This window comes from Megachile rotundata, chromosome 3, assembly GCF_050947335.1.
Source record: "Megachile rotundata isolate GNS110a chromosome 3, iyMegRotu1, whole genome shotgun sequence".
Classification (NCBI taxonomy): Eukaryota; Metazoa; Arthropoda; class Insecta; order Hymenoptera; family Megachilidae; genus Megachile; species Megachile rotundata.
The window spans coordinates 7,472,121-7,498,475 of record NC_134985.1 but is presented as its reverse complement, the minus strand read 5'-3'; the positions used below and the strand labels follow the sequence as shown (position 1 = coordinate 7,498,475).

Here is a 26,355-nt window from a genome sequence, read left to right as displayed (position 1 = left end):
TAGCTTAAAACAGCTTTTTATTTCTGTATGATATACATTTAAAGGGGCTTTATCTTCTGCTTCGTGGATATGGTGCATTGACTTCCTTATAGCGGTAGTATGTGATATAGCCTGTACATTTTCAAAGGGGTGCACGTCAAGCCTATTATCAGGCCGGGGTAAGATTCTTGCACAATAATAGGACAAAAATTTGATTAAGGTGAAGTGGGATAAGCGCAGACTGGTTTTTGTAAAATTAGTATTTAAACGTAAGTATTTTTAGTCTGCTATGTAAATACCTAACGCTGTCGATATCGAACGCTTTGCACAATTACTACTATTTAATTAATTTTAACTAGGACCTTAATTTTCCTTGTACATTTTGATTTTGATAGGAAATTGTTTAAAATGTCAACTACCCTGCACTTTCCCCGAAAATGGGGTGAGAGCGTAACTTGAAGTTAAATACTTTGAAACTTTATTTTATGTGCAATGGGGCAAGAGCAGAATTATTAACAAATCTGCTATAAAATGCTTTTTACTGCATTATGCAAGTATTTTATACTGCAAACAAGTACTCTTAGCTGAAATATAAAAGAGGATATAGTGAAATAAAAGTAGGAAACAAACATACTAAATGGAGAAATTTCGCTCATATTGTAATAAAAATAGCCTATATACGCACTTGCGCCGTTTACGAACTTACCCCACTTAACCCTATGTCTTTGGTATTCATATTTGACCAAGTAAATAAATTTCTTTCTATAAATAATTTCTATAATTTGTATAAATTACTTATCTAAGTAATAGTTTACAGTATTAAACTTTACTTTAGTATAGTTTACAATATTATTTGAAAGAATCGAACGAAGTTATATTTCAAATAATTTGTTATTGTGTCAGGTAATTGCTTGAATCAGGAGTTTTGAAATTTTAGTAGCAAATTTTTATTCCTTGAATTTCAAGTTTTATAAATTGACAAATTTGTAATTTGCAAATTTCTAAATTTTATATTTTCAAATATTTCTAATTTTTTTACTAATTTTCGAATTTTTACATTTCTAAATTTCAAAGGTAAAGTTGGAATTGGTAATTTTGTCATTGGTAAATTTTTTAATTTGGAACTCAAAAATCAAGTTTTTCTAAAGTTTTAAATTTGAAATAAAAAATCCAAATTTTACAATTCTTAATTTTCCAAACTTTCAACTTCGAAAATCTGAATATTTCCAAATCCTCAAATTCCACATTTACAAATTTTTTTAATTCTTTAAATATTTCAATATAAAAAATATGTAGTTGTAGTTGAAAAAAAATTGCGCGAAACAGATAATGTAATTTAATATATTGTCTGTACTTATTTGTTTGTCGCCATGAATGGTAATAATATTCAAAATGAACATAGTAGTTACCATATCCTGTCTGAATATATGAGGTTACGCGAATACATGAATTTAATCTGTATAACATGCGTCGAAATTATTGTAATCTGCATAATTAACATAATCGATTACATGATAGCGCCTTACTCTGCTTATCATATTTGGTACTGTAAAATCTTTGAAGTTTACTTAAATATTATGTACTTAAAATGTATCGTATAATTGAATTATATACATCAATATAGAAAAAGAACTATTACAATAGTTATGTATATAATATTTTACTATATGTTCGTTTTTAGAGTTACATTAAAAATTACATTTTACTCACATTTTGTTGTAGAACCCAATTTAAGAACACGTTTCCTCAACTAAAAGTGCATTTGCGATGAATATCGTAAACCATTGATGACCCACATGTTACACATTGCGTTGTAAATGTTAAAATAATTTTTAGAATTTCAAGAAACATTCTTTCAGTATCTTATCTTATCGAAGATTACTAATGTAAGCGTTAATTTGTTGTACGCTTTGTGTGTGCGTGTGTGTGTGTGTGAGTGTGCGTGTCCGTTGCAGGATGCATCGGGGAGTGTCGAGAAGGATCCCGAATGTTCGGGAAGCGTGGCGAACGGAACAAACAATTGAAAGCTAAGGCTTCCAGAGCCTTCGATACTGAAATTAATAAAAGACGCGAGGACACGCGCCTCGGGGCATTACTTCGCCAATTGTTGTATAGATCACTCGCGGTACCTCGCAAATTTTCAGAAGTGGGATTCGAGGCTAATTAAGATACGTTGTGAGTTTGTGGTTTGTGCAAAGTTTTATGTTCTGTGATTGTGCCGTGCAGCAAAGTCTTCCGTTATCTTTCTGTAAAGGTGCTAAGATTAGTTGTGCTTTGTACAAACTGAGTAAACAATGAAAGACCCAAGAAATTTTCGAGTTTCGCAGTTGAAACAAAAATTGGCTGCGTTGGGATTGTCAAGCATAGGCAATAAGCCGGATTTAATTGAAAGGCTAATGGCAGCCGATCCGTCGGGAGCGTGGATGGACGATATAGTTCCAGAAGAAAACGAAGAAGGTGCCGCTGTGTCTAACATGGAGAAGGGAGCGACGGCAGAAATTCAATCGAATAGGGAAAGTGCAGGTACCACAGCTGCAAGCGACGTAAATTTGGCGATTATGTTACGTGAAATGGAATTACTGCGAAAAGAAAAAGACATTATGGAAAGAGAGCTCAAATTAATGCACAGAGAAAATGAATTATTAAGGAGCTCACCACAATCTAGTGTGGTTTCGCAGCAAGCACCGCAGGGGACAATTGTGAAGGCGGTGAGTGATTTGTTGTGTGATTTTGACGGAAATAGTCCGTCTTTTGTGCATTGGGAGCGGCAAATAAAATTATTGTGCAGTACGTATCAACTCGACGATAGTGCTGCTAAGATCCTGATTGCAAGCAAGTTAAAGGATAAAGCGCTTGCGTGGTTGCATTCGCGTGTAGAGCATATAGAAATGCCCCTTAACGATCTATTGCTAGAAATGAAGAATATGTTTGATCGGCGTGTCAATAGATTAACATTGCGAAAACAGTTCGAAGAGCGCGTATGGAAACGCGGTGAACCATTCTGTGACTATTATCATTCGAAGTTAGTCATGGGAAATAGTGTGCCAATTGCAGACGAAGAGATTATTGATTATATAATCGATGGTATTCCCGACGTTCAACTTAGAGATCAAGCACGGATTCAACGATTCACGTCTAAAACTGAGTTGCTGGCAGCGTTTGAGAAAATTTCGTTATCTGATCGAAGAGATCGGCCAGTGAGGGAAGGACAAGCTGGAAAAACGGAACCAAGGAATATCAAGGCCAATTTCAAGGAAAGTGCTACCGGACCGTCTAAATCTGTTAGATGCTTTAATTGCGGTAAGAGCGGACACTTCGCCAATGATTGTAAACAAGCGAAAAGAGAGAGAGGTTCATGCTTCAAATGCGGTGAGTCAAACCATACTATTAAAGATTGTCCAAAAAACGAAAGGCCACAGGTAAATTTGATTTCGAAAACGACTAGTCAGGCAGACGAATTTAAAGAAATTGTTATTTTTGATTTGAGCGTACCAGATGTAAAGTGTTGTCTCCAGTTAGAAACTTTGATAGATACTGGTAGTCCGATTACTTTCATTAAAGAAAAATATGTTCCAAGCAGCTTACTTGATAATAGAGACATTACAGAGTCTCAATTTCATGGAATTAATAATAGCGCGTTAAATATCGTAGGTGTTGTCTCGGCAAATATTGTATTGCGCGGTCGTGAGAAAGAAAATTTGTCTATTTTTGTAGTTTCAAACGATACTATGAGTGTGCCAGCTGTTATAGGTAGAGATATTTTGAAAGTGTTTACCATTAGTTTATCCGAGGCACCGAACACTGATGAAAAGGAAAGAAATGACGAAATTATGCACATCGATGTTTCAGAAATTCAAAATGAAAGTACCGATCGATTAAATATAAATCCTGAAATACCTGTTACAGAACAATTAAAATTTGAAAACTTATTTCGATCTCATTATTTAGATGCAAAAAGGCCAGAAGTACCAAAGATTAAAGCAGAGTTAAAACTCACACTTACAGATGATAAACCGTTTCATTTTTCGCCGCGTAGATTGTCTTATTTTGAAAAGAATAAATTGCGAGAAATTATTGATAGTCTGTTAGAGAAAGGTATAATACGAGAAAGTGAATCTGCTTACGCGTCCCCTATAGTTTTGGTTAAAAAGAAAACAGGAGAACTTCGTATGTGCGTAGATTATAGGACGTTAAATAAAGTTATAGCTAGAGAAAATTTTCCGTTACCCATAATTGAGGATCAATTGGAAATAATGCAAGGTAAAACGTATTTCACTGTTTTGGATTTGAAAGATGGATTTTACCATATTAGTATGTCAGAAGAGTCAATTCCATTTACTTCGTTCGTAACGCCGATAGGGCAATACGAATTTTTGAAAATGCCGTTTGGACTGAAACCAGCTCCACAGAGGTTTCAAAGACATGTATGTACTATATTTAAAGATTTAATTGATAGCGGTGATGTTGCTGTTTATATTGATGATTTCGTAATAGCATCTGTCACAATAGAAGATCATTTACGTGTGTTGCAGAAAGTTTTTAAATTATTGATCGACAATCATTTAGTTCTCAGAATTGACAAATGTAAATTTTTATATACTGCTATTGATTATTTAGGTTACACTATAAAACGGGAAGGAATACAACCCACTAAAGATGGAATTGAAGCCGTGATTAATTTTCCAATTCCTGAAAATGTACGGAGTGTTCAGAGTTTTCTTGGTCTATGTTCATATTTTCGTAAATTTATTGAAAAAATTTCAATAGTTGCTAAGCCGCTTTATGATTTACTGAGGAAGGACTGTGAATTTAAGTGGGGTGATATAGAGTTGAATGCTTTTAAAACGCTAAAATCTAAATTAGTAGCCGCGCCAGTATTGGGGATTTATAGTCCGCATGATGTAACCGAACTTCACTGCGATGCTAGTTCGATTGGGTTTGGAGCTGTGTTGATGCAAAAGAAAAGTGATTTAAAATTTCATCCGATCTTTTATTTTTCCAAACGCACTACCGAAACGGAAAGCAAATATCATAGTTTTGAACTGGAGACACTAGCTATTATTTATGCATTAAAGCGATTTCGTAGTTATTTAATAGGTATTAAATTTAAGATCGTTACTGATTGTAATTCGCTTAAGCTTACTTTAGATAAAAAGGAAATAAACCCAAGAATCGCCAGATGGGCTCTTGAACTTGAAAATTATGATTATTCGGTCGAACATAGAAATGGTGAACGTATGAAACATGTAGATGCTTTGAGTCGGGTAACTAATATTATGGTTATCGAAGATAATCCGTTCGAAGTAAATTTAGCACTTTGTCAAGCTCAGGATCCTGTAATAGAAAAGATTATGAAAGAATTAGAAGTTAGTGAGAGCCGTATGTTTGAATTAAGGAATGGTCTTGTTTATAGAAAAAAAAAGAATGAATTATTATTTTATGTGCCTGCGAACATGGAAAGTAATGTATTGTACAGATATCATGATGGTATGGGTCATTTAAGTTATGAAAAGGTTAAGGATGCGATTAAAACGAATTACTGGTTCCCGCAGATGAAGGAAAAGATAGAGTCTCACATAAAAAATTGTTTGAAATGTATTTCTTTTTCACCAAATACAGGTAGAGTCGAGGGGTTTTTGCACCCCATTCCAAAGGGAAACTTACCTTTTATGACCATTCATATTGACCATTATGGTCCCGTAGACAGACAGCGACTCGCGAAACAATATGTTTTTTTGGTAGTAGACGGATTTACTAAATTTGTCAAATTGTATTCAACAAAAACCACAAATAGTAAGGAAGTTATCGCGTGCTTATCACAATATTTTGCTTATTATAGTAAACCCAATACCATTGTGTCAGACCGAGGCACTGCATATACCTCAAAAGAGTTCGAGGACTTTGTGACGAGTAACGATATAAAACACTGTAAAATTTCGACTGCTTCTCCAAAGGCAAATGGGCAGGTTGAAAGGGTCAATCGTGTCCTTACGCCAATGCTTGCCAAATTAACCGACAGCGCAATAGGTAATCACTGGTACAAAGTGCTAGAAGAAGTAGAGTATGCGATTAATAATACTGTGCACAAAGCTACACAAGAAACACCGAGTAAATTATTATTTGGCGTCGCGCAAAGAGGAAAAATAACAGACAACGTAAAAGAATATCTTGATTGTGCGGTAAAGACAAATGATAGGGATCTTGAATTGCTTAGAAGCTCGGCAGAAGAAAAAATTGGAAAAAATCAAATGTATAATAAAAAGTATTTCGATAATAAAAGAAAGGATCCTCATATTTATGATATCGGTGATTATGTAATGATAAAGAATTTTGAAGCAACGTCTGGGGTTTCTAAAAAACTGATACCTCAGTTTAAGGGACCTTATGAGATTAAACGGAAATTGCGTAATGACCGATATGTATTGGGCGATATTGAGGGATTCCAAAGAACGCAGAAACCATACATAGGTACTTGGGAAGCTTGTAATATCAGACCGTGGCGCTAGGATGAGGTGAGCTTGTGTTGATTTTGAATTATTTGTATTTTGGCGTTGATTTTGAGTTATTTGTATTTTAGTATTGATTTTGAGTTATTTGTATTTTGGCATTGATTTTGAACTATTTGTGTTTTAGCGTTGATTTTGAGTTGTTTGTATTTTAGCAGTGATTTTGAGTTATTTGTATTTTGGCGTTGATTTTGAGTTATTTATACTTTAGCTATAAAGTCCGGGCCGTACTTTTGTCAGGAAAGGCCGAGTTGTAAGCGTTAATTTGTTGTACGCTTTGTGTGTGCGTGTGTGTGTGTGTGAGTGTGCGTGTCCGTTGCAGGATGCATCGGGGAGTGTCGAGAAGGATCCCGAATGTTCGGGAAGCGTGGCGAACGGAACAAACAATTGAAAGCTAAGGCTTCCAGAGCCTTCGATACTGAAATTAATAAAAGACGCGAGGACACGCGCCTCGGGGCATTACTTCGCCAATTGTTGTATAGATCACTCGCGGTACCTCGCACTAAGAAAAATTTATTTATTTGTGGGAACCACGTATTTGTAAAAATAATTTTGGTTATTCATTCAGTGACGAGTTTTGATAAGTTGTTAGTCTATAGATATATTTCGTATTATAAATTAAATTGAATGTGTAAGTAATAGTGTAATTTTATTTGACATGTGAGTTGAAGGTAACATTACTTTTAAATCTGGTATTCGTTAATTTTTTAATATTTTAATTAATCAGGTTTTTATTCTAAAGAATTGACCTAACAATACTAAATCATATAGTATTATAAGCACGTAGTAGTTTTGTAGAATAAAATACCAATTCTTTTACAGAATTTTGGTTAGACACAGATTTGTAAAAACTGAAGTGGATGCTTTTAATCTTATTTTTTCAAATTGTCATGTTTATCATAATATACTATTGACTTTTTGTCATTTTTTAGTTGTGAATTTGTTACTTCGTACTTTTTGACTACTTGTAACGTAATTTTGTGGAGTTCACTAGCGCTCCTCGTGGCAACCAGTGTATTAATAGTAGCAGACGGAGAAGATAGTATAGATATAGTGGTATAACTAGACACTGTGTAATATAAATTACTATTAAACCCAAGAGAAAATACGTAGAAAGCATCTTATATTTCTAAATAAAGAAAAAGTATAATAGTTTATAATAAATCGTAATATTTTTTCTCTTTAACTATTGTTTAATAGTTTAATGTACGCTATTAAACAATAACATAATTCAATACTGTTATTATTTAAAAAAGGTTGAATTCAACAAGGCTGTACATTGATGATAATAAAAAATAACTTCGAAAATTCACAAATTTTTCAATAATGAACAAAAGGGGTAGAATACTTTATTAATAGAGCTGTATTAAGTTTTTCTTACTGGCACTATGTTAAACTATATTAAATATGCAATAGTTTCAAGATAAAATTGTAGAAAGATAGACTAATGATGGTAAAAGCATGATTTAAATTTTAACGCAATTTTTTTTTATGTCCATGAACAGATATTTACAAATTTTTAATTTCGGTTTTCGTATGAACTAAATATTTATCTAAAAGGAAAAAATTTATCCTAAAAGAAATAAGTTATAGATTGAATCCAAGATGTTCGAAATATTCGCAGGGAACAGGTAAAATATACATACATACAGGGTGTCCCAGTAATCATATTACTGCGAAGGGGACGATTAAAAAATATGGAATAAAATTTGTTTCTACACAGCTGCATTGTCGAGAAAATTGAATTTAGGAATTGTGTAAAATATTTGTAAGAAGAAATGTTTATATTAAAAATAATAAATGATTTTAAAAGTTTATTCTTCGAGTTAAATTAAAAACTTTGAATTACGTAATTAATGAGTGTCATAAGTCGTTAAATGTAATTATTAATGTAGTTAAAATATGTTATTAGGCAATGTCATTTACGATACTCTTATGTATTTGCATATGTATTTGTTTAACTTCCGTCTAATACAATTATGGTATACAACAGTTAATTTCTTAATACTAAACTACAATAAAGATTTAACAGTAAAGACTACTGATAATACATTTAAGTCATATTATTAATTTATAATATTCATTAATCGTTAAATTAGTAAGAAAGTAGATATCATCATCTTTAGCGTACAGAAATTTTCTTGCAAATATTTTTCCTTAATTTTCAAGTTGAAAAAAATGATTCGCCAACGAATCTCACACGAAAAAATTTTATTTGATATTTTCTATATTTTTGCTTTTCTTTTCAATCCTCGCCCTTTTAGTTACATTATAATTATTGTACCACCCTGTGTATCTCTACATATATTTCAACAACTTTGATAAAATTGTGTACATACCACAATACTAATCTAAAAAGAATCGTTTGAATGCTAAATGAAGATTGACAAAAGCTATTAAAAGATTGTAAATATTGATTTATCTGATGACTTGAGAATCTGTGTTGTCTAACGGATTTGATAAAAAAGGTTTCGAACCGGATGATTCCAAATTTTCTTCGGCAATAACATGATGACGTATTCGTAGAATTTTCCATATGATAGTTAGTCATCGTGGCTTATGACAATGAATGAACGAATTCTTCTTTCCTTCAAGTGCAACACTTTGTTCCAGATAGGACGCAGATTTATTGCTCAGCGAATGCAACAAATGCCGATAATTCTGATAAATTCTTCCTCGCTCGCGATGATATTATTAAGATCGTCTGCATTGAATGTATGAGTCCTCTTAATAATAGTTTCGCTCATAACTTGTTTCTCCTTTTAAACGATTTTAAAATATTATTATAGATTACTTTTTACGTAACGAACGAGGTGTTAGAGTAAGGGTTTAGAATTGTGAATTCACAACTTTCAAATATCCAATTTTTTTCATTTTCAAATTTTCTAATCTTTAATTCTCTAAATTTTCGGAATTTTCAAATTTTTAGTTTTTAAAGTCCGTTTTTTAAATTTCCAATTTTTTAATTTCTGCAGTCCTAAAATTCCAAATTTCAAGTTTATAGATTTTCATTGTTTTGAATATTTTACTGTTTAAACTTGTTAATTCTTAATTTTCATAATTTTCAAATTTATAAATTTCAAATTTTCAATTTCACAAATTTGTTAATTTTCAACTTTATAAATTTCTAAACTTTTAGATTTAAAAATTTTTAAGTTTCTATATTTCTCAATTTTATATGTAGCAAATTTTCAAATTTTTAATTTTTTGTATTTCTATATTTCTAAATTTCTAAATTTCTAAATTTTTAATTTTCCAAATTTTTAGGTTTCGTCTTCTTAAATTGTTTAATTTCCTCTAAATTTCTACATTTTATACTCTCAAATGTTTAAATACCCAGATTTTCAAAATTTGTTATTTTTAAGCCTTCAAATTTGAAATTTCTAGATCCTTAAATTCTCAAGCTTTTCAACGCACAAATTTTCAAATTTCTGAACCAAATTTTCAAATTCTATTAAATTCTTCGATTTTAAGATTTTCAAATTTTAATATTTTCATATTTCAAATTTTTTTATTTTTCAGGTCCTAAATTTTCAAATTCTTAATTTTTTAATTTCATCAATTTCTCAATTCAATTTTTCAAAATTTTTAATGTCTAATTTTCTAAATATTTAAAATTTGGAAGCTTGACTTTTTTACATTTCTAAATTATAAATCTTTTGAACTTCCACATCTTCAAATTTTTATTAGGGTATGAAAACTATTTTACAATTTCTCATTTTTAATTTTTCAAACTTCCCAGTATTTCTCCGAGAAGTAAATTTTTCACATTTGCTTATTGGAGAAAACAATGGATTGCTATTTTTTCTATTTAAAATATTAAATTGTTATGAATTTATTTTAGTTATTTTATATAAATAAGATATTTGATATTTTATATGAAAGTTATATAAATTATTGTTTTATTTATGTATATAAATTATTATATATTTATTGTTACATAAATATTTAAATATTATTATATTATTATTTTATTTTAAAAAATACCAACAAAATAATTTCAGTTTCAACAAGTATAAAAATCAGCAAACAAACAATAAAAGAATAGCTAAAATTAGAAAAAATAGAAAATTAAAATTGCAAATTACAAAAATCGAGAACAGTGAAGAATCCCAAGGAAGAGAAAGGTGCTACAGATATTACCAATTATTACTTTTTGAATAACAATTTTCACTACAACTTGCATCCATAAAAAGTGTATCTCTTGTTAATAACAAACATTTGCAATTAATTAAACGCTACAATTCCTGCTACTGATATTTCGTATAACCAAGTTTCGCAAGTGGCTGCAAATATCTGCTCTTCACACTTTAATATTCGTTCTTCATAAGTTTTTCCTTTTAGCACGAAAACATAATATGCAGTTAAGCGAGGTATTCAGTTATTGATCTCGAGACACGTGACTTTCAGTGTCTCAGGCAATAATTATTAAGCATTGAACAGTCGAGACGATAACCTTGCCGGGTCATTTGATTGGGTATTAATACTTTCGAGCGATTAGCATAAAAACAATACATAGTTCGACGAGAAAATCTAAACGTCAACCAAATCGAACATCTTCTCGTCGATTGTCTCTGCCGAAACCTCGAACGACGATTTCTTCGTTGTCCTTGCATTCTCACGAATATAAATTTCCCGGCTAACTGTGTCTTCTTATGCACCGCTCGTTTTTCCTCCTTTTTTTATTCCGTTTTCTCATTCCTGCTTGTCAAACGGGACGACTCATACTTTTTGCGTAATGAAAGGAAGATCGAACGCGGAATGCAAATGTGGCCGCTAATTTTGAACACAGGCTGCGATTTTCTTGCATAACTGTTCGACTCTTTATTTCTGGTAAACGCTTACGAATTGTCAATTTCTTATCGGACGAAATTATAATCTTTCCACGTTTTTGCTTTATTTTTTTTCCGTATTACAGTGAGTTGCATAAATACCCCTTTGTTTTACTAATCTCAGTTTTTGGCTGAAAATCATGGTAAAGACCAATGATATATTAATTTGTAATGTGTGTGAAGAATTATTGATATAAATATTTAGTTCATTTGAAAATTAATGTTTAGATGTTTCATCAGTATACAATTTTAAATAAAATTATTATATTGTGTTTTATGCACAAGTACTTCTTTTCTCAGCAAAATTTAAATCTTTCACTGTCAAGAATTAGGGTGAAGCGGGGTAAGTTCGTAAACGGAGCAAGTGCGTATACAGGCTATTTTTATTATAATATGAGCGAAATTTCTCCATTTAGTATGTTTGTTTCCTCGTTTTGTTTCACTGTATCCCCTTTTATATTTCAGCTAAGAGTACTTGTTTGCAGTATAGAGTACTTGCATAATGCAGTAAAAAGCATTTTATAGCAGATTTGTTAATAATTCTGCTCTTGCCTCATTGCACATGAAATAAAGTTTCAAAGAATTTAACTTTAAGTTACGCTCTTACCCCATTTTCGGGGAAAGTGCAGAGTAGTTGACATTTTAAACAATTTCCTATCAAAATCAAAATGTACAAGGAAAATTAAGGTCCTAGTTAATATTAATTAAATAGTAGTAATTGTGCAAAACGTTCGATATCGACAGCGTTAAGTATTTACATAGCAGATTGAAAATACTTACGTTTAAATACCAACTTTACAAAAAGTCTGCACTTACCCTATTTCACCTTATATAAAAAATTGAATATAATAAAAAATTCGCACAATAAGATAATTTACTTTATTTATGATTATGTATTTTACTAAACTAACGGACAATAGCACTTTTTGAACCTATTTGTTTTGAAACACATAACCTTTGCCTTCAAAGCGAAAAGCATCGATCACGGTTTTTTCTCTCTGAAAGTTCTTTTCCACGGCATTTCACTTTCTAACCTTTATAAACAAATCTCGCGAGTGTCAGATGGAACGAATGTAGGCAACATAATTTGTTTACTCATGAAGCTTGATTGACGCCAGCGTGAAGAGTATAAAAGGCTGGTATATTTATAAAACGCCTGGAAATCAGGTTTTACGGAACTGAGCTTAAAATGTACCTTTATATGTCAATTTTATTTTGTATGATTTATTGTTTATACATTATGAGATAGTATTTAAGGAATAGGGAGCATAATTTTTTATTGGAAGCTCAGATCGTTGCAAATATGAGGGGTTAGTATGTTTATGCAAGGAAGTGTAGAAAAATTTACTTTGCGTACGATGTTTATACTCGTCAGTATTATACAAATCGGTATATTGAAATGTAAAATATCTGTATATTATAAGATAATATTATCTTATATATTGTAGTACAGATATTTTATATATATATATATATGTAGTATACAGGGTGTTTCCAAAATAGTAGAACAACCGAAAAGAGGATGAATTTAAGTACATGAAAAAATAAGGCAAAAATATAGAATGCAATTTTTTCATGTGTCACTTCATTTTCAAAAAAACTGACGTTGAACAATTTTCGAAGTATTAATAAAAAAATTGTTCACCGCACATAAAATGATAATTACGATAACTTCTCGCTACTTTGAGGATTAATGAATGTTATTGAAGAAATAAATCTAATCGTTAATAATACTAAAGTTCGTTATCAGTTATTCTTTCTGCATTATTGATGCAGGTTAGGTTAGGTTTGATTGGATCGCATGTTTAACGTGATGAATTTAGTAAATGATAATATAATTTAGTAAATGATTATATTTGTTTATTCATAATATTTATTGCATAATTAAGAAATTTGTTGATTCTATGATTTTCTACCCTGTGAACTTTTTTACAAACACTTAAAAAATGTGTAAATTCAATTTTCTTAAAACTAAAATCATATGAACAAATTTTATTACATGTTTTACTTATTTTTCTATGTTGATTTACACATTTTCCAATTGCACCAGCATTTCAAAAATACCTTATACAAAGTTCTGCATATGGAATGAATAAGTTGTAAACATTTTTCTCGTGCATATGTAATATATAGTCATTGCTTGAGTTTAATTTCGCATCTTATGAAGGATTTTTAAAACTAAAATGCATAATTAACTACTTAATAACGCTGAAACTACTTCTGATGATACCAGAACGTTTCATAAACGTCTAATTAATCCTTGTAAGATCGGTGCTCCTGGACTGACACAGCAAAAGAATGCAAGATTACATACTTTAATCCTTTCAAGCGGTATGCAGATTGTAATGTACATGGCATTTATTTTATTTTTAAGTATAAAGTATGTAATAAACTTTATTTTTTTAAATAATATACACGTTACTTGTACAAGCAGGAAATGACAATGGTGTACTGTAATAACCTTTTCATTAAAAATTTGAGTGTTATTAATTTGTTTGTCATGTGAAAGTTTGCTATGTTTTTTCATTTGAGGAAAAAATAAGGCCTAAAAGTGCTAATTACAGGGCAAATCTAAGAAAATTTGTAAACACTAAAAGTTATAAATAAATTTTAGGAATTTAATAATTTAGAAAGGTAGAGATTCAAAAATTTGGAAATTTACAATACTTTGAGATATGAAATAAATGTTCCAGTTTCCACATTGGTAACTTTTGCACCTCTTCAATTTCTAAATTTCTGAATTTTTCCATTTCAATTTCTATTTCAATTTAGAAATTCGATAATTTGTAAATTCAGAAATTTTACAATTATTCTTTCTCGTTTTACTTTACTTTCTTGTACAATTTAAAATAGGAGAACTTTACCTCCGTATATATTCGTCATTGCTTAATTTTAAATTATACATCCCGAGGAAGTTTTGAAAATAAATCCGCAGCTAATTGGTGAAGATAACTAACACAATATTAATTTAATCGTCCGTTTTATTTATTGAATTACGCATATAATAGCTAAGTGTATACATTTCATTGGAACACTATCCTTATTTCTGGAAAATAATTACCGACAAACTTTAAGCACCCTTCTCATGTATTATAACAATATTTTAGAGGTTATATATTATGGCAATACTTTAGAAATTATCAGTCCGTTTCTATTACCATAAGAATTACATATTTTGTCTTGGTTCCATAACCCCAGGGATTAAACGGAGTTAAACGAGTAATATTGTGAAGCTTTTTATTTTGCGAATGTGTCAACACATTTTATTAGTGATGGGTTTAAACCGAATTTTTGAATTCGCAAAACTTGAACCGAAGTTTCGTAAAATTTTGAAATCCTGTAAACTCAAAATCTGAAATAAAGATTTTGCTTAGTGAGAGAAATATTTTGTTTTAAGAACCGATGTCAACATTTTTCAAGCATTGTTGTTTTCAACACACACTTGTTCTACAGTTTCGACGATGGCGATCGAGTATCAATTTGTTTACACTAAAGTTTCGTTATAAGCTTCGTTATATAAAAATGATCTACACAATGCTAGCGAGAGTTTAGACCAGAAAGATTCGCGGGTTTTGAGACTTTACTATAAACTCTGACACTTTAGTCAATCGTATTTAGACATTTTCGCCATAGAAGTCTACGATTTCAACTATCAGACGTGTCACGTGATTGTCCGAATAGCACCGAAGAGAAACGAAATTACTCGATGTGTCATTACTCTGTTTACCGCGAATCTTTCTACAATAAATCCTCAATATAAACTAAACACTGGAAATTGCAAGTAAATATGTTCCTAATTACGTTGTGTTTGTTCACATTTGAATCAGGAGACTGTCACAAATATTTTAGTAAAAGTTTCATAACAAAAATATCGAGAATAAATAGTTCTATCTTTGCATAAGGATTGTCCCACCGATATTACTGTTTGTTTACGTTTCGATATTTCCTTCGCTCGCTGTCTTTCTGCACATTCGGCAAACGTCGATCAATGTAGAAACTACATGATATAAAGTTTACATTGTAAACAAAAGTACAAACCCCAGAAAATGGCTTATATCGAGACCTTACTGTATATCCTCGAAAACAAAACAAAACGTCGAGCTTTCGCAAAGCATCACGCATCGAATATTCGAGAAATACGACACACGACTCAAAAATTTTCAAGGCACGTTGCGAATGATTGTTCACTGATTTTATACGTTTCTATCTGGATTTAGAAAGTCTAGACAATGAAAAAAGTGCAAAGTCTCGAATTCACGAAACTCGAAAGTTTCTTGTGTTTCGAGAAACCCATCCCTACATTTTATCGCAAACGCGAAGAGTATGGGTAAACGAGCGTGCGTGTCGCGAATGTTCCGCCGCAAAACGCATTAGAGTGTGCACGTTTATGGCCGTGTGTAAACACGAATATCCTGTCAAAATGTATTTATACGAATTTACAATGAACTTGATAGCTGTGCAGAATTTAGCGAATGCTTTAACGACGGGTATTTTTAGTTACGATAATACATACACGACACAATACGCAAGGTCAATACGTGTACTTACAAACTGCTTATTATATACACTTGTTCCTCGGAAAGAAACAGTCTAGTCATCGAGGTAACTGTGCTTTGCGTTCATGTTACGCAGGTGTTAAGTATGATGTTGAACTGTTTAAAACAGTTTCATTTCGATTACGTATTATTATTTATTAAGGTGAAGTTAGTAGTATGTACAGCTAGGAGAATAATGGCAATATTGATACAAATTTTAAATTGATGAAATTTGGGAGTTGATAGAATGGTAATTTGGTCATTTGAAAATTTTGGAAATATAAGAATTTGAAGAACTTGAGAAATTTTCAACTTTTAGAAATTTGAAGATTTCGGGGTTTTAAGTTTTGACAATATAAGAACTAAGCGACTGGGAAGTTTTAAAATTTAGAAACTTAGGAATTTTGAAGTTTTGGAATTTCAAAATGTAGACATTTGGAAACGTTCAGATTTGGGATTTTGACAATTTAGAATATTGGATATTTGGGAAATTTGGGTACTTGGTAACTGGGGAACTGGGGAACTTGGGGGCTTGGAAATTTGGGAATTCGGAAATTTGGAAATTTGGGAATTTGGGAATTTGGAAATTTGAGAATTTGGGAATTTGGGAATTTGAGAATTTGGGAATTTAGGAATTTAGAAATTTGGGAACTAGAGAACTAGGGAACTGGTGAATTTGGGAATTTGGGAACTTGGAAACTTGGGAATTTGGAAATTTGGGAATTTGGGAATTTGGGAACTAGGGAACTGCGGAAATTGGGAACTTGGGAACTTGGAAGCTAGGGAATTGGGAATTTGGGAATTTGGGAGTTTGGGAATTTGGGAATTTGGGAACTAGGGAACTGCGGAAATTGGGAACTTGGGAACTTGGAAGCTTGGGAATTGGGAAACTTGGTATGTAATTTGGAATTTTGGGAACTGGGAAACTTGGGAACCTGGAAGCTTGAGAATTGGGAAACTTGGTATGTAATTTGGAATTTTGGGAACTGGGAAACTTGGGAACTTGGAAGCTTGGGAATTGGGAAACTTGAGAATTTGGAAATTTGGGAATTTGGGTATTTTGAAATTGGGGAATTGGAGAATTTGGGAATTTACCGATTTTAGAATTTGAGCATTTCAGAACTTGGAAATTTTTTAATTTTAAGTATTTGTTCTGATATGTTATTATCAATATTTTTATTTATAATTTACAACAGGCAATAACACCATTACAACAAGAATTGTGTATTCGTACATGATTTATACGAGGGAGGCCTATTAATTTATTACATGTAATTTGAAATGATTTGCTAAATTGTATATTTTCCATCATGTAATTAATAAATTGATAGTTAATATTAGTTTATACATTTATTAATTGCATATATTAGTATAATGAATTTTAAATAACAGTATACTATGAAGTAAGTTAGCAATTTATAACATAGCTATTAGTAAAAGTTAGTAAAAGTAGTTAGTTTTATCCATTGTTTTTTTTCAGTAAAAATATAAATATTTGTTATCAGTATTTTCAAGTAAAAATATAACTATATGTCATCACGTTTTTTCAGTGAAAATATAGATATTTTTCATTGATATCTTTGTCAGCATGAATACCAATATTTTTCAGTAAGAATATAAACATTTTTCATCAATCTTTTCAATAAAAATATAAACGTTGTTCATTTATTTGTGAAGCATTGCAATGCAAAAATGAAGTACATACTATTCAAGTATGAAAAACAAATGCACGTTATAACAAGCGTGAAAGTAAAATATATGCCATATTATTGGTACCGAATAAATTAAATACAAAAACACACATCTTCTGCCTATTTAGCTATTTACAAGTTAAACTCCCTTAATATTGAATTCAAGACGAAGAAACAGTGAAAACATAACCAACTTTGCAGAATACTGACTTTGTACGGAATTAAATTCACCGTATCGGTTTTTAATTACAAAGGACTACTTCTCTCCTCCGTGTGGTTAAATACGTGCGACAAAAAATTGATCCGTCTTGAATACGATTCATGCTAATGCCATCAATTTTCTTGCCAACATAACTGTAACGATGCAATTAAAAGCAGAAATCCTTGAGTCTATTATGTACACATGGTAATTGCGCTACCCGTTATTTCTTTATACATTGCACATATAAAAAATTGTTTATATGTAATAAATTTACATGTCTGCAGCTCTTGTATTATATATCGAGAAACATTTCTTTTTTGTGCTATTACGTTATGAAATGCGGAATCGAACGGTTTCATAAAATTAATTTCTTTTTATTTATTGGGGGAAAATATAAGGTGAAGTGGGATAAGTTCGTAAACGGGGCAAGTGCATATACAGGCTATTTTTATTACAACATGAGTGAAATTTCTCCATTTGGTATGTTTGTTTCCTTGTTTTGTTTCACTATATCCCCTTTTGTATTTCAACTAAGAGTACTTGTTTGCAGTATAGAGTACTTGCATAATGCAGTAAAAAGCCTTTTATAGCAGATTTGTTAATAATTCTGCTCTTGCCTCATTGCACATGAAATAAAGTTTCAAAGTATTTAACTTCAAGTTATGCTCTTATCCCATTTTCGGGGAAATTACAGAGTAGTTGACATTTTAAACAATTTCCTATCAAAATCAAAATGTAGAAGGAAAATTAAGGTCCTAGTTAATATTAATTAAATAATAGTAATTGTGCAAAGCGTTCGATATTGACAGCGTTAAGTATTTACATAGCAGACTGAAAATACTTACGTTTAAACACCAACTTTACAAAAACCAATCTGCACTTATCCCACTTCACCTTACCTAATACACAACTGCGGCTAATATGAAACACTGCAATATATCAGTAAGTCGCTATGTCAGCCAATGACAGTGTTACAAAATATTTCAATAGAAAATATTCAAAGCATTTTTAATATTTCAATATTAAATATTTAAATATTTTTAATATTTCAATGGAAAATATTCAAAATATTTTTATAATTTCTATATAAAATATTCAAAAATTTGTAATATTTCAAGAAAAATAGTCATACATATGAATTAACATGTGAGCTTCAGTTGAAAGTGTGTCATTGAGTAAGCACTACTGTGTTTCATAGTGCTTAAAGGCTTTTAAAATGTAAGTCTCATAGATAAATTTCTTAGTGAAGGTAAGTTATAAAATTTCACTTGATAAGATTTATTATCAAATGTGTTTGTGTTTGAATATCCAAACACAGTTTTTAATTAAATTTAGTCAAACTTTATTTTGGGTTACCATTTTCTGTTTAACTTTTCATTTCAATATTCTGATAATACTCAATAACTTTAGATGAAACATAATGATTTTAAATGTCAGAATCTATTGATTGGATATAGAAATTTGGAATTTGGAAAAGTAGAAAATTTTTAATTTAGAAATTTGAGAGATTAAAAGTTTAAAAATTTGGGATCTGAAAATTTGAGGCTTTGGAAATTCATAAGTCTGGGAATTTATGACTTTAGAATTTTGGGATTTCTGAAGTTTGGAGCTTTGAGAATTTCGAAATTTAGAAAATTGTAAATTTGTGAAATTGAAAATTTCGAAATTTGAAATCTGAATATTTGGAACTTTGGAAATTTGTATTTAGGTATTTGTGAATTTATAAATTTGGGATTTCTGAAGTTTGATACTTTGAAAATTCCGAAATTTAGGAATTTTGTAATTTATAAAATTGGAAATTTGTGAATTTAATCATTAGAAAATTTATAAAATTGTTGATTAAGAAGTTTAATCATTTAGAAAATTTACAAATATGCTGTATAACATATAATTAATATACAAATGCACAAAGTCATATTTTAATCCTATTTGAGTCTAAAGGAACATTTTGAATACCAAAATAAAATCTCCGAGCGCAAAGGTTTCAACGTCCACTAATTTTGTCATATTTTAACGATATTATTAGTTTTGCCAGAAGAAGACATGTTTCTATTCTTGGTAAGCTTTTAATATCAGACGTTCCATATCAGTTGCAGTTAACCTGTACATACAGAAAGCTTGTTGCCGGTTCAAAGAATCTAGCGTGTCATTCCAGGGTTAAGTGCATGTAATTTAATCTTAACACGAGAAAGTGTACAATAGTATTTGCTGGCAGTGATTTTTCTAGAAGGGTAAAATCAAAGGTATGTTTATTAGAAGTCGTCGCGTGTAACTTTCTTGCGATTCCAATGGTAATGCATGAACTTTAAACGTTAAGTTCAAGATACTGTTGAAACAAATTTAAAGCCATACGCTCATTACGTGCTGCCAGCAACTACAGATCTGTAAATTTCTAACTTTACCGACCCCATCTCTGCTTAAATGGCGCGGGAAACAACGTGGGCACTTTCGTTTGACTACGGTATTTCAAAGGAATCCTAAAATAGAAATAACAACAACGAACTCGTGTCATTAATCGTATTTTGCTCGTACATTGTTTTAACACTAAACCTACCGGCGTAAAATGTGCACGGTTTAAAATTAAAAATGAAGTTGAAAAATAAACAAACGACTAAAAATAAAAATCATGAATAATTCTTTGTTTTCAGGGAAATCAATGCAGATTTTAAGAAAAGTTATGAAAAAGTTTATAGAAAATTATGGAAATTATAGCTCGAAAATTTGTGGAGCGGTTATTTGATCGTTTGAGTGGTTTTAGTGGTAAAACTTAGACAATATAAATAATTTTATTATTCATTTGAATGTTTGTTATTATAACAGGAAGAAACGAGTGTCTAAAGAAAGTTTGGAAATTATATTGATAATGTTGAGAATTTTAAAAATGTACTTTGGTATACGTCTTGTACAGGGAGAAAATAATTTGCGAGTACAAGATTTGAGAAAATAAATGATTTAACAGTTTAACAGATTTTTTTACATTCAGTCAGATACTGATAAAACGATTTAATAAATTAGACATTTCTGATATGAATTAGACATTGAGACAGATACAGTGAGTCAGAGGCAATGACTTTATTAAAATTGTATGAAAATTGTTATGCATTTTACGTCAGAAGTTACAGAAAATATATCTTCGTAAAAAATGTTTAACAGAATGATTTTTTAATAAAATCTTATGTTGCTATGTGAATTTCACACACATGTGAATCACACACACAGTTCACACAACTCATTAGATACATGACTTTCCTAGAATGAGTACCTGCACAGAGATTTTTATAACTTTTTCAAATAATTGCTAGTTTTAAACTTGTATAGTTAATTACTAATTGTATGTATAGTATATTTAATAAAATGGCCGAAAAGTAGTATTTTCAGCATATTAAATTTGCATTCATAAGTCCTGAATACATCGCATAAAAACGGAAACAAAGAATCTGAATTGGTATATTATAAATTATTTATTTATAATTCAATAACCATGTAAAATTATATAATTATAAAATTGTTTATAAATAATTATAAATTTATAGATCAGTTAGTAAAGCATTTGAATGATTCACCTTGCATATTTAGTTTATTTTTGCACTGATGTGATGGGATGAGCTTTCAATGCATCTGAAAAACTCTCAGTTACAAGAATGAGTAATGAAAAACATCAAGGAAGTTTACAATCATATTTACTCGCTTATCTTACAAAGATGGTGAAATATCGCTCACATTTTAACAGGATAGTGCTCCTATTCATCGCAGTGCAAGCACACGGTTTAAGGATTGCAGTATTCAAATTTTATGTTGGCTGACATGTTCTCTAGATGCAGGTATCACTGAGAGTGTACAGTAAATGCTAGTAAATTTTATTTATAACGAAAACAAAAAATATTTGACGATTCAAAAGTTGCCAATGCTAGAATGTGGGAAAATAATTTATAAAAATTTGACCGAAAACTATATGAAGAAGATGAAGAGTCAATTGTTCGTAGTTAATCAGGTTAATTAATTAACAAGCTTATTTAACTATTCAATTACTAAAAACAAACTGTTATAATGAATTACTAAATTAACGATTTTTAAATAAATGGACTTGCAATTTTGGTCTATCAAATAATTCCATAAGTGAATATTAATTCGTTGTATAAATAAACATTGCGAAATCTTTTCTCTGCAAATTTTTCAGCTAGAAAGTGTCAGAATTTCTATCAACATCAAAAGTAGCTTCACCGGATTAAAAGCCAGATAATTTATATGGCAAAAACGACGAAGTGAAGCGATTAACAGCTGAAAAGAATGGATGAAAGCTCTGTACACCGGGTAACGGTAACCGATTCCTTTTTCAGATTAACGATTGCAATCTTGTCGTTTTATTATCGAAAATCCAGCGGTGTAGCATCGAGTCACGGCAGATATGGCGATGTAATCTGTAAGAAGACGTACGGCACTTGGAGTTCTTCGTGGTTCAGCGATCCTGCAAGAACGTGCACGTTAAGGTTCCTATAGTCCAGGTCGTTGCGCCAAACACTGCTTATAGCTGGTCCAGCTACGAAACCGGGAAACAAAACGGTCCCGGCACTTTGCTGAAGTTACTAACAAGCCATCCTGGCGTATCCTCCGCACCTCCTTTTCCTCGTCGAGTCAGAAAAAAGAGTACCGACACACCACGAGCGGAGAGAAAGAGATTTATCAGCGAACCACCGCGAGACTAGCAACCCGATAGACGTGCAGATAGGCCGTCGTTTAAATAAATTACCCTCCAAAGGTTTGACTGCCCTGAACGTTCTTCTCAGTTGGCTGCTGCATTTGCTACTCCATTGCAGCATACTTCGCTTGCCACACACCCTCGTATACTTTCGTTTTTGATCTACTTTAACTCATCTCTTACCTCGATCTTCGGCTGTCCTTAAAAATTTAAACGCGTACGATGTTCATCTGATAAGGTGGTAAATGCTGCGAATTTCGAGTTGGTTTGGCATAGTCGATGTTGGTGTACTGTAAGGATTTGATGTAAGCGAAAGTTTAGACCCGAGATTCGCTTATATGGAATACTGTACTAATGCTGTAACTGCACTATTAGCCTTATGTGGATGGCGATTTTTCTATATGGATTTATTGTTCATGGGATTAATTTTATTATTTTCTTGTTTTTAATGTTTGCCTTTATTGGATTTCTTGAAACAGTTTTTATTGTTTTGATGTTTGAGAGTTATATTTTTGAAACTTTTGATTTCTTACATTCTCAAATTCTTAATCTCCCAAATTTCTCACATTTGTCAAATTCTCAAATTCTCAAAGTCTCAAACTCTCAAATTCTCAAATTTGTCACACTTCCCAAATTTGTCAAATTCTCAAATTCTCGAATACTCGAATTCTCAAATTCTCAAATTCTCAAATTCTCAAATTCTTAAATTCTAAAACTGAAATTCTCAACCTCTTAAATCTGTCAAATTCTCAAGTTTCTCAGTCAAATTCTCAAATTCTCAAATTCATTAAATTTCTCACATTCCTCAAATTTCTCCAATTTCTCAAATTTCACAAATATCTCTAATTCCTCCAATTTCTCCAATTTCTCCAATTTCTCCAATTTCTCCAATTTCTCCAATTTCTCCAATTTCTCCAATTTCTCCAATTTCTCCAATTTCTCCAATTTCTCCAATTTCTCCAATTTCTCCAATTTCTCCAATTTCTCCAATTTCTCCAATTTCTCCAATTTCTCCAATTTCTCCAATTTCTCCAATTTCTCCAATTTCTCCAATTTCTCCAATTTCTCCAATTTCTCCAATTTCTCCAATTTCTCCAATTTCTCCAATTTCTCCAATTTCTCCAATTTCTCCAATTTTTCTAATTTCTCCAATTTCTCCAATTTCTCCAATTTCTCCAATTTCTCCAATTTTTCTAATTTCTCCAATTTCTCAAATTTCTCAAATTCTCAAACTCTCAAGTTTCTCAGTCAAATTTTCAAATTCTCAAATGCATCAAATTTCTCAAATTCCGCAAATTTCTCAAATTTCTCAAATTTCTCAAATTCTCAAATTCTTAAGTTCTCAAATTTCTCAAATTTCACAAATTTCACAAATTTCACAAACTCAAATTTCCAAGTTTTCAAATTTCGAAATTTGTACATCGTCAAATTCTCAAATTTCCTAACTCCCAATGTTGCAAATTTTTCACTGCAGAAACTTTCGAATACCCAGAAATCCAAATTTCTTAGATGAAACTTTCCAAATTTCTGAGCTACCGAATGTAAGAATGAAAATTGTTTAATTTCTGAACTCGTAACTTCATATATTTGGAATTTTACCAATCGAAAACTGACGGTGGAGCTTTTTCCTCTAGTTCACCATTTTCCTTAGAAATGTCAGTCGTATAAAAAAATGCCACTATACATGGAGTGCTTTTCTGTTCTATTTATTTATTTTACACAAAACAGTCATTATTGCTAAACGTAAATATAAATCGTCAAAACAAACGTTTAAAAATTGTGTCTATAAATAATTATATTCTAAACAAATAAGCCTTCTGCTGTATAAAAAGTTTAATTTGTAAAATAGATTCTCAATCATTTTTCATAAAATTTCTATTTATTTGTCCGATTTCTTTTTCAATTAGTTCGATTAATCCAGATTTTATAACACAAAAATTAGTAGCCTTTAACATTTTCCCAAAAATAATATGCAATTGGTTGCTTATTTGAATTTTGAAATATGTAACATTAACTTTTCATCTAAATATCGCACAGAATTAATTGAAAATGCACTTCACTTTGTCAATCTATGTATTTATAGCTTCCATTATTTTTACTGCTGAACCTTTTACTTGTTTAACACGAACCTATACGAGGTTTAACTTGTTACCGTTACGTGAATTTTGACATGTACGCGTTAATGATTGTTATCGGTTCTTCAGCTTTGACGTGCATTAAACTACGTGATTGACAAGCGGATAGATAAATATAATCAAAAAATTGTATGTTTACATACTATGATTATTTTGTATATGTGAAATTCGTGGATGTTATTCATTTTCGCTGTTGCTCATTGCATAAGTGTTTCATAATTTAATTTAAATAACTGCTGAATGGTGCATACTATGAAAATTATAATGTATGGAAATTATCTATGTGAACTTGATACCTTACTGTGAAAAAATTAATTTTTTTTTTTAAAGGAAAATCATAGTATTTTGTTTGTAGTTGATCGTAGCAATAATAGTAGCGTTTGTAGCTTTAGCAATTAATAAATACAAAAATTTGAAGAAGTGACACGCATTTGAGGGTGCAGTATCTCAAATTCGCTTCCGCAGTTTTCTTTAGCATCGTTTGTAGTTTGTAGTTATTTTCCTTTCGTTTGTAGTTGAACAGTTTAAAAGTTAAACTTTGGGGAAATTGGGGAATTGAGGAATTTGGTAATTCAGAAATTTGGGAACTAGGAAACTAGGGAACTTGCTAACTTGAAAACTTGGGAATTTGGGAATTTGGAAATTTGGAAATTAGGGAATTGGGAAATTGGGGAATTGGGGAATGGGGGAATTTGGTAATTCAGAAGTTTGGGAACTAGGAAACTAGGGAACTTGCAAACTTGAAAACTTGGAAACTTGGGAATTTGGAAATTTGGAAATTAGGGAATTGGGGAATTGGGGAATGGGGGAATTTGGTAATTCAGAAATTTAGGAACTAGGAAACTAGGGAACTTGCTAACTTGAAAACTTGGGAATTTGGGAATTTGGGAATTTGGAAATTTGGAAATTAGGGAATTGGGGAATTGGGGAATTGGGGAATTGGGGAATTGGGGAATGGGGGAATTTGGTAATTCAGAAGTTTGGGAACTAGGAAACTAGGGAACTTGCAAACTTGAAAACTTGAAAACTTGGGAATTTGGAAATTTGGAAATTGGGGAATTGGGGAATTGGGGAATTGGGGAATTGGGAATGGGGGAATTTGGTAATTCAGAAGTTTGGGAACTAGGAAACTAGGGAACTTGCTAACTTGAAAACTTGGAAACTTGGAAATTTGGAAATTTGGAAATTGGGGAATTGGGGGATTGGGGAATTGGGGAATTGGGGAATTGGGAATGGGGGAATTTGGTAATTCAGAAGTTTGGGAACTAGGAAACTAGGGAACTTGCTAACTTGAAAACTTGGAAACTTGGAAACTTGGAAACTTGGAAACTTGGGAATTTGGGAATTTGGGAATTTGGAAACTTGGGAATATGGAAATTTGGAAATTGAGGAATTGGGGAATGGGGGAATTTGGTAATTCAGAAGTTTGGGAACTAGAAAACTAGGGAACCGTGTAAAGCTGAAAATTTATAGTGGTTCTAATTCGATGGCCAGGAACTCTAAATCATTCTTCTTGCTAGTAAAAGTGGAAAAAGAGTAATGAGGACATACATTACTTCAGAACGATCCACACTTGTCAGTAACAATAAAGAAATTCTGAAACCATATAAGCCTTCATAACTTTGTTTTCGTATTTTCAATACCGGCGTATTCTTTTACGATTTTACGTTTTATTATTTGAATATTTACAATGCCTTTAGCATGTTCAATTTCCTTAACAATATCTTGCTAATGTCTCATCAGTACAAGATTAGTCGGTCTTGCTCATCACACTGTTGT

At 31.2% G+C, this 26,355-nt stretch overlaps 1 protein-coding gene across 8 annotated transcripts in view; it reads left to right on the top strand.

Annotated features, from left to right (window-relative positions):
• Positions 1 to 26,355, top strand: part of Gbs-76A (Glycogen binding subunit 76A) — a 226,150-nt gene that overhangs the window by 113,244 nt on the left and 86,551 nt on the right. The window contains exons 1-2 of one of the 8 annotated variants that reach the window (XR_013037704.1): positions 1,701 to 3,348; positions 4,597 to 7,116. The exons of 5 other annotated variants lie outside the window; for them this stretch is intronic. Coding sequence is in view for 1 of the 3 variants with exons in the window: in XM_076530051.1 (XP_076386166.1) it covers positions 3,301 to 3,348 (48 nt within the window). In the remaining 2 variants the exon portion in view is untranslated. Of the gene's footprint in view, positions 1 to 1,692; positions 7,117 to 26,355 lie in introns of those variants that run through there. 2 more of the 8 variants (XR_013037703.1, XM_076530051.1) reach the window with 2 other exon arrangements.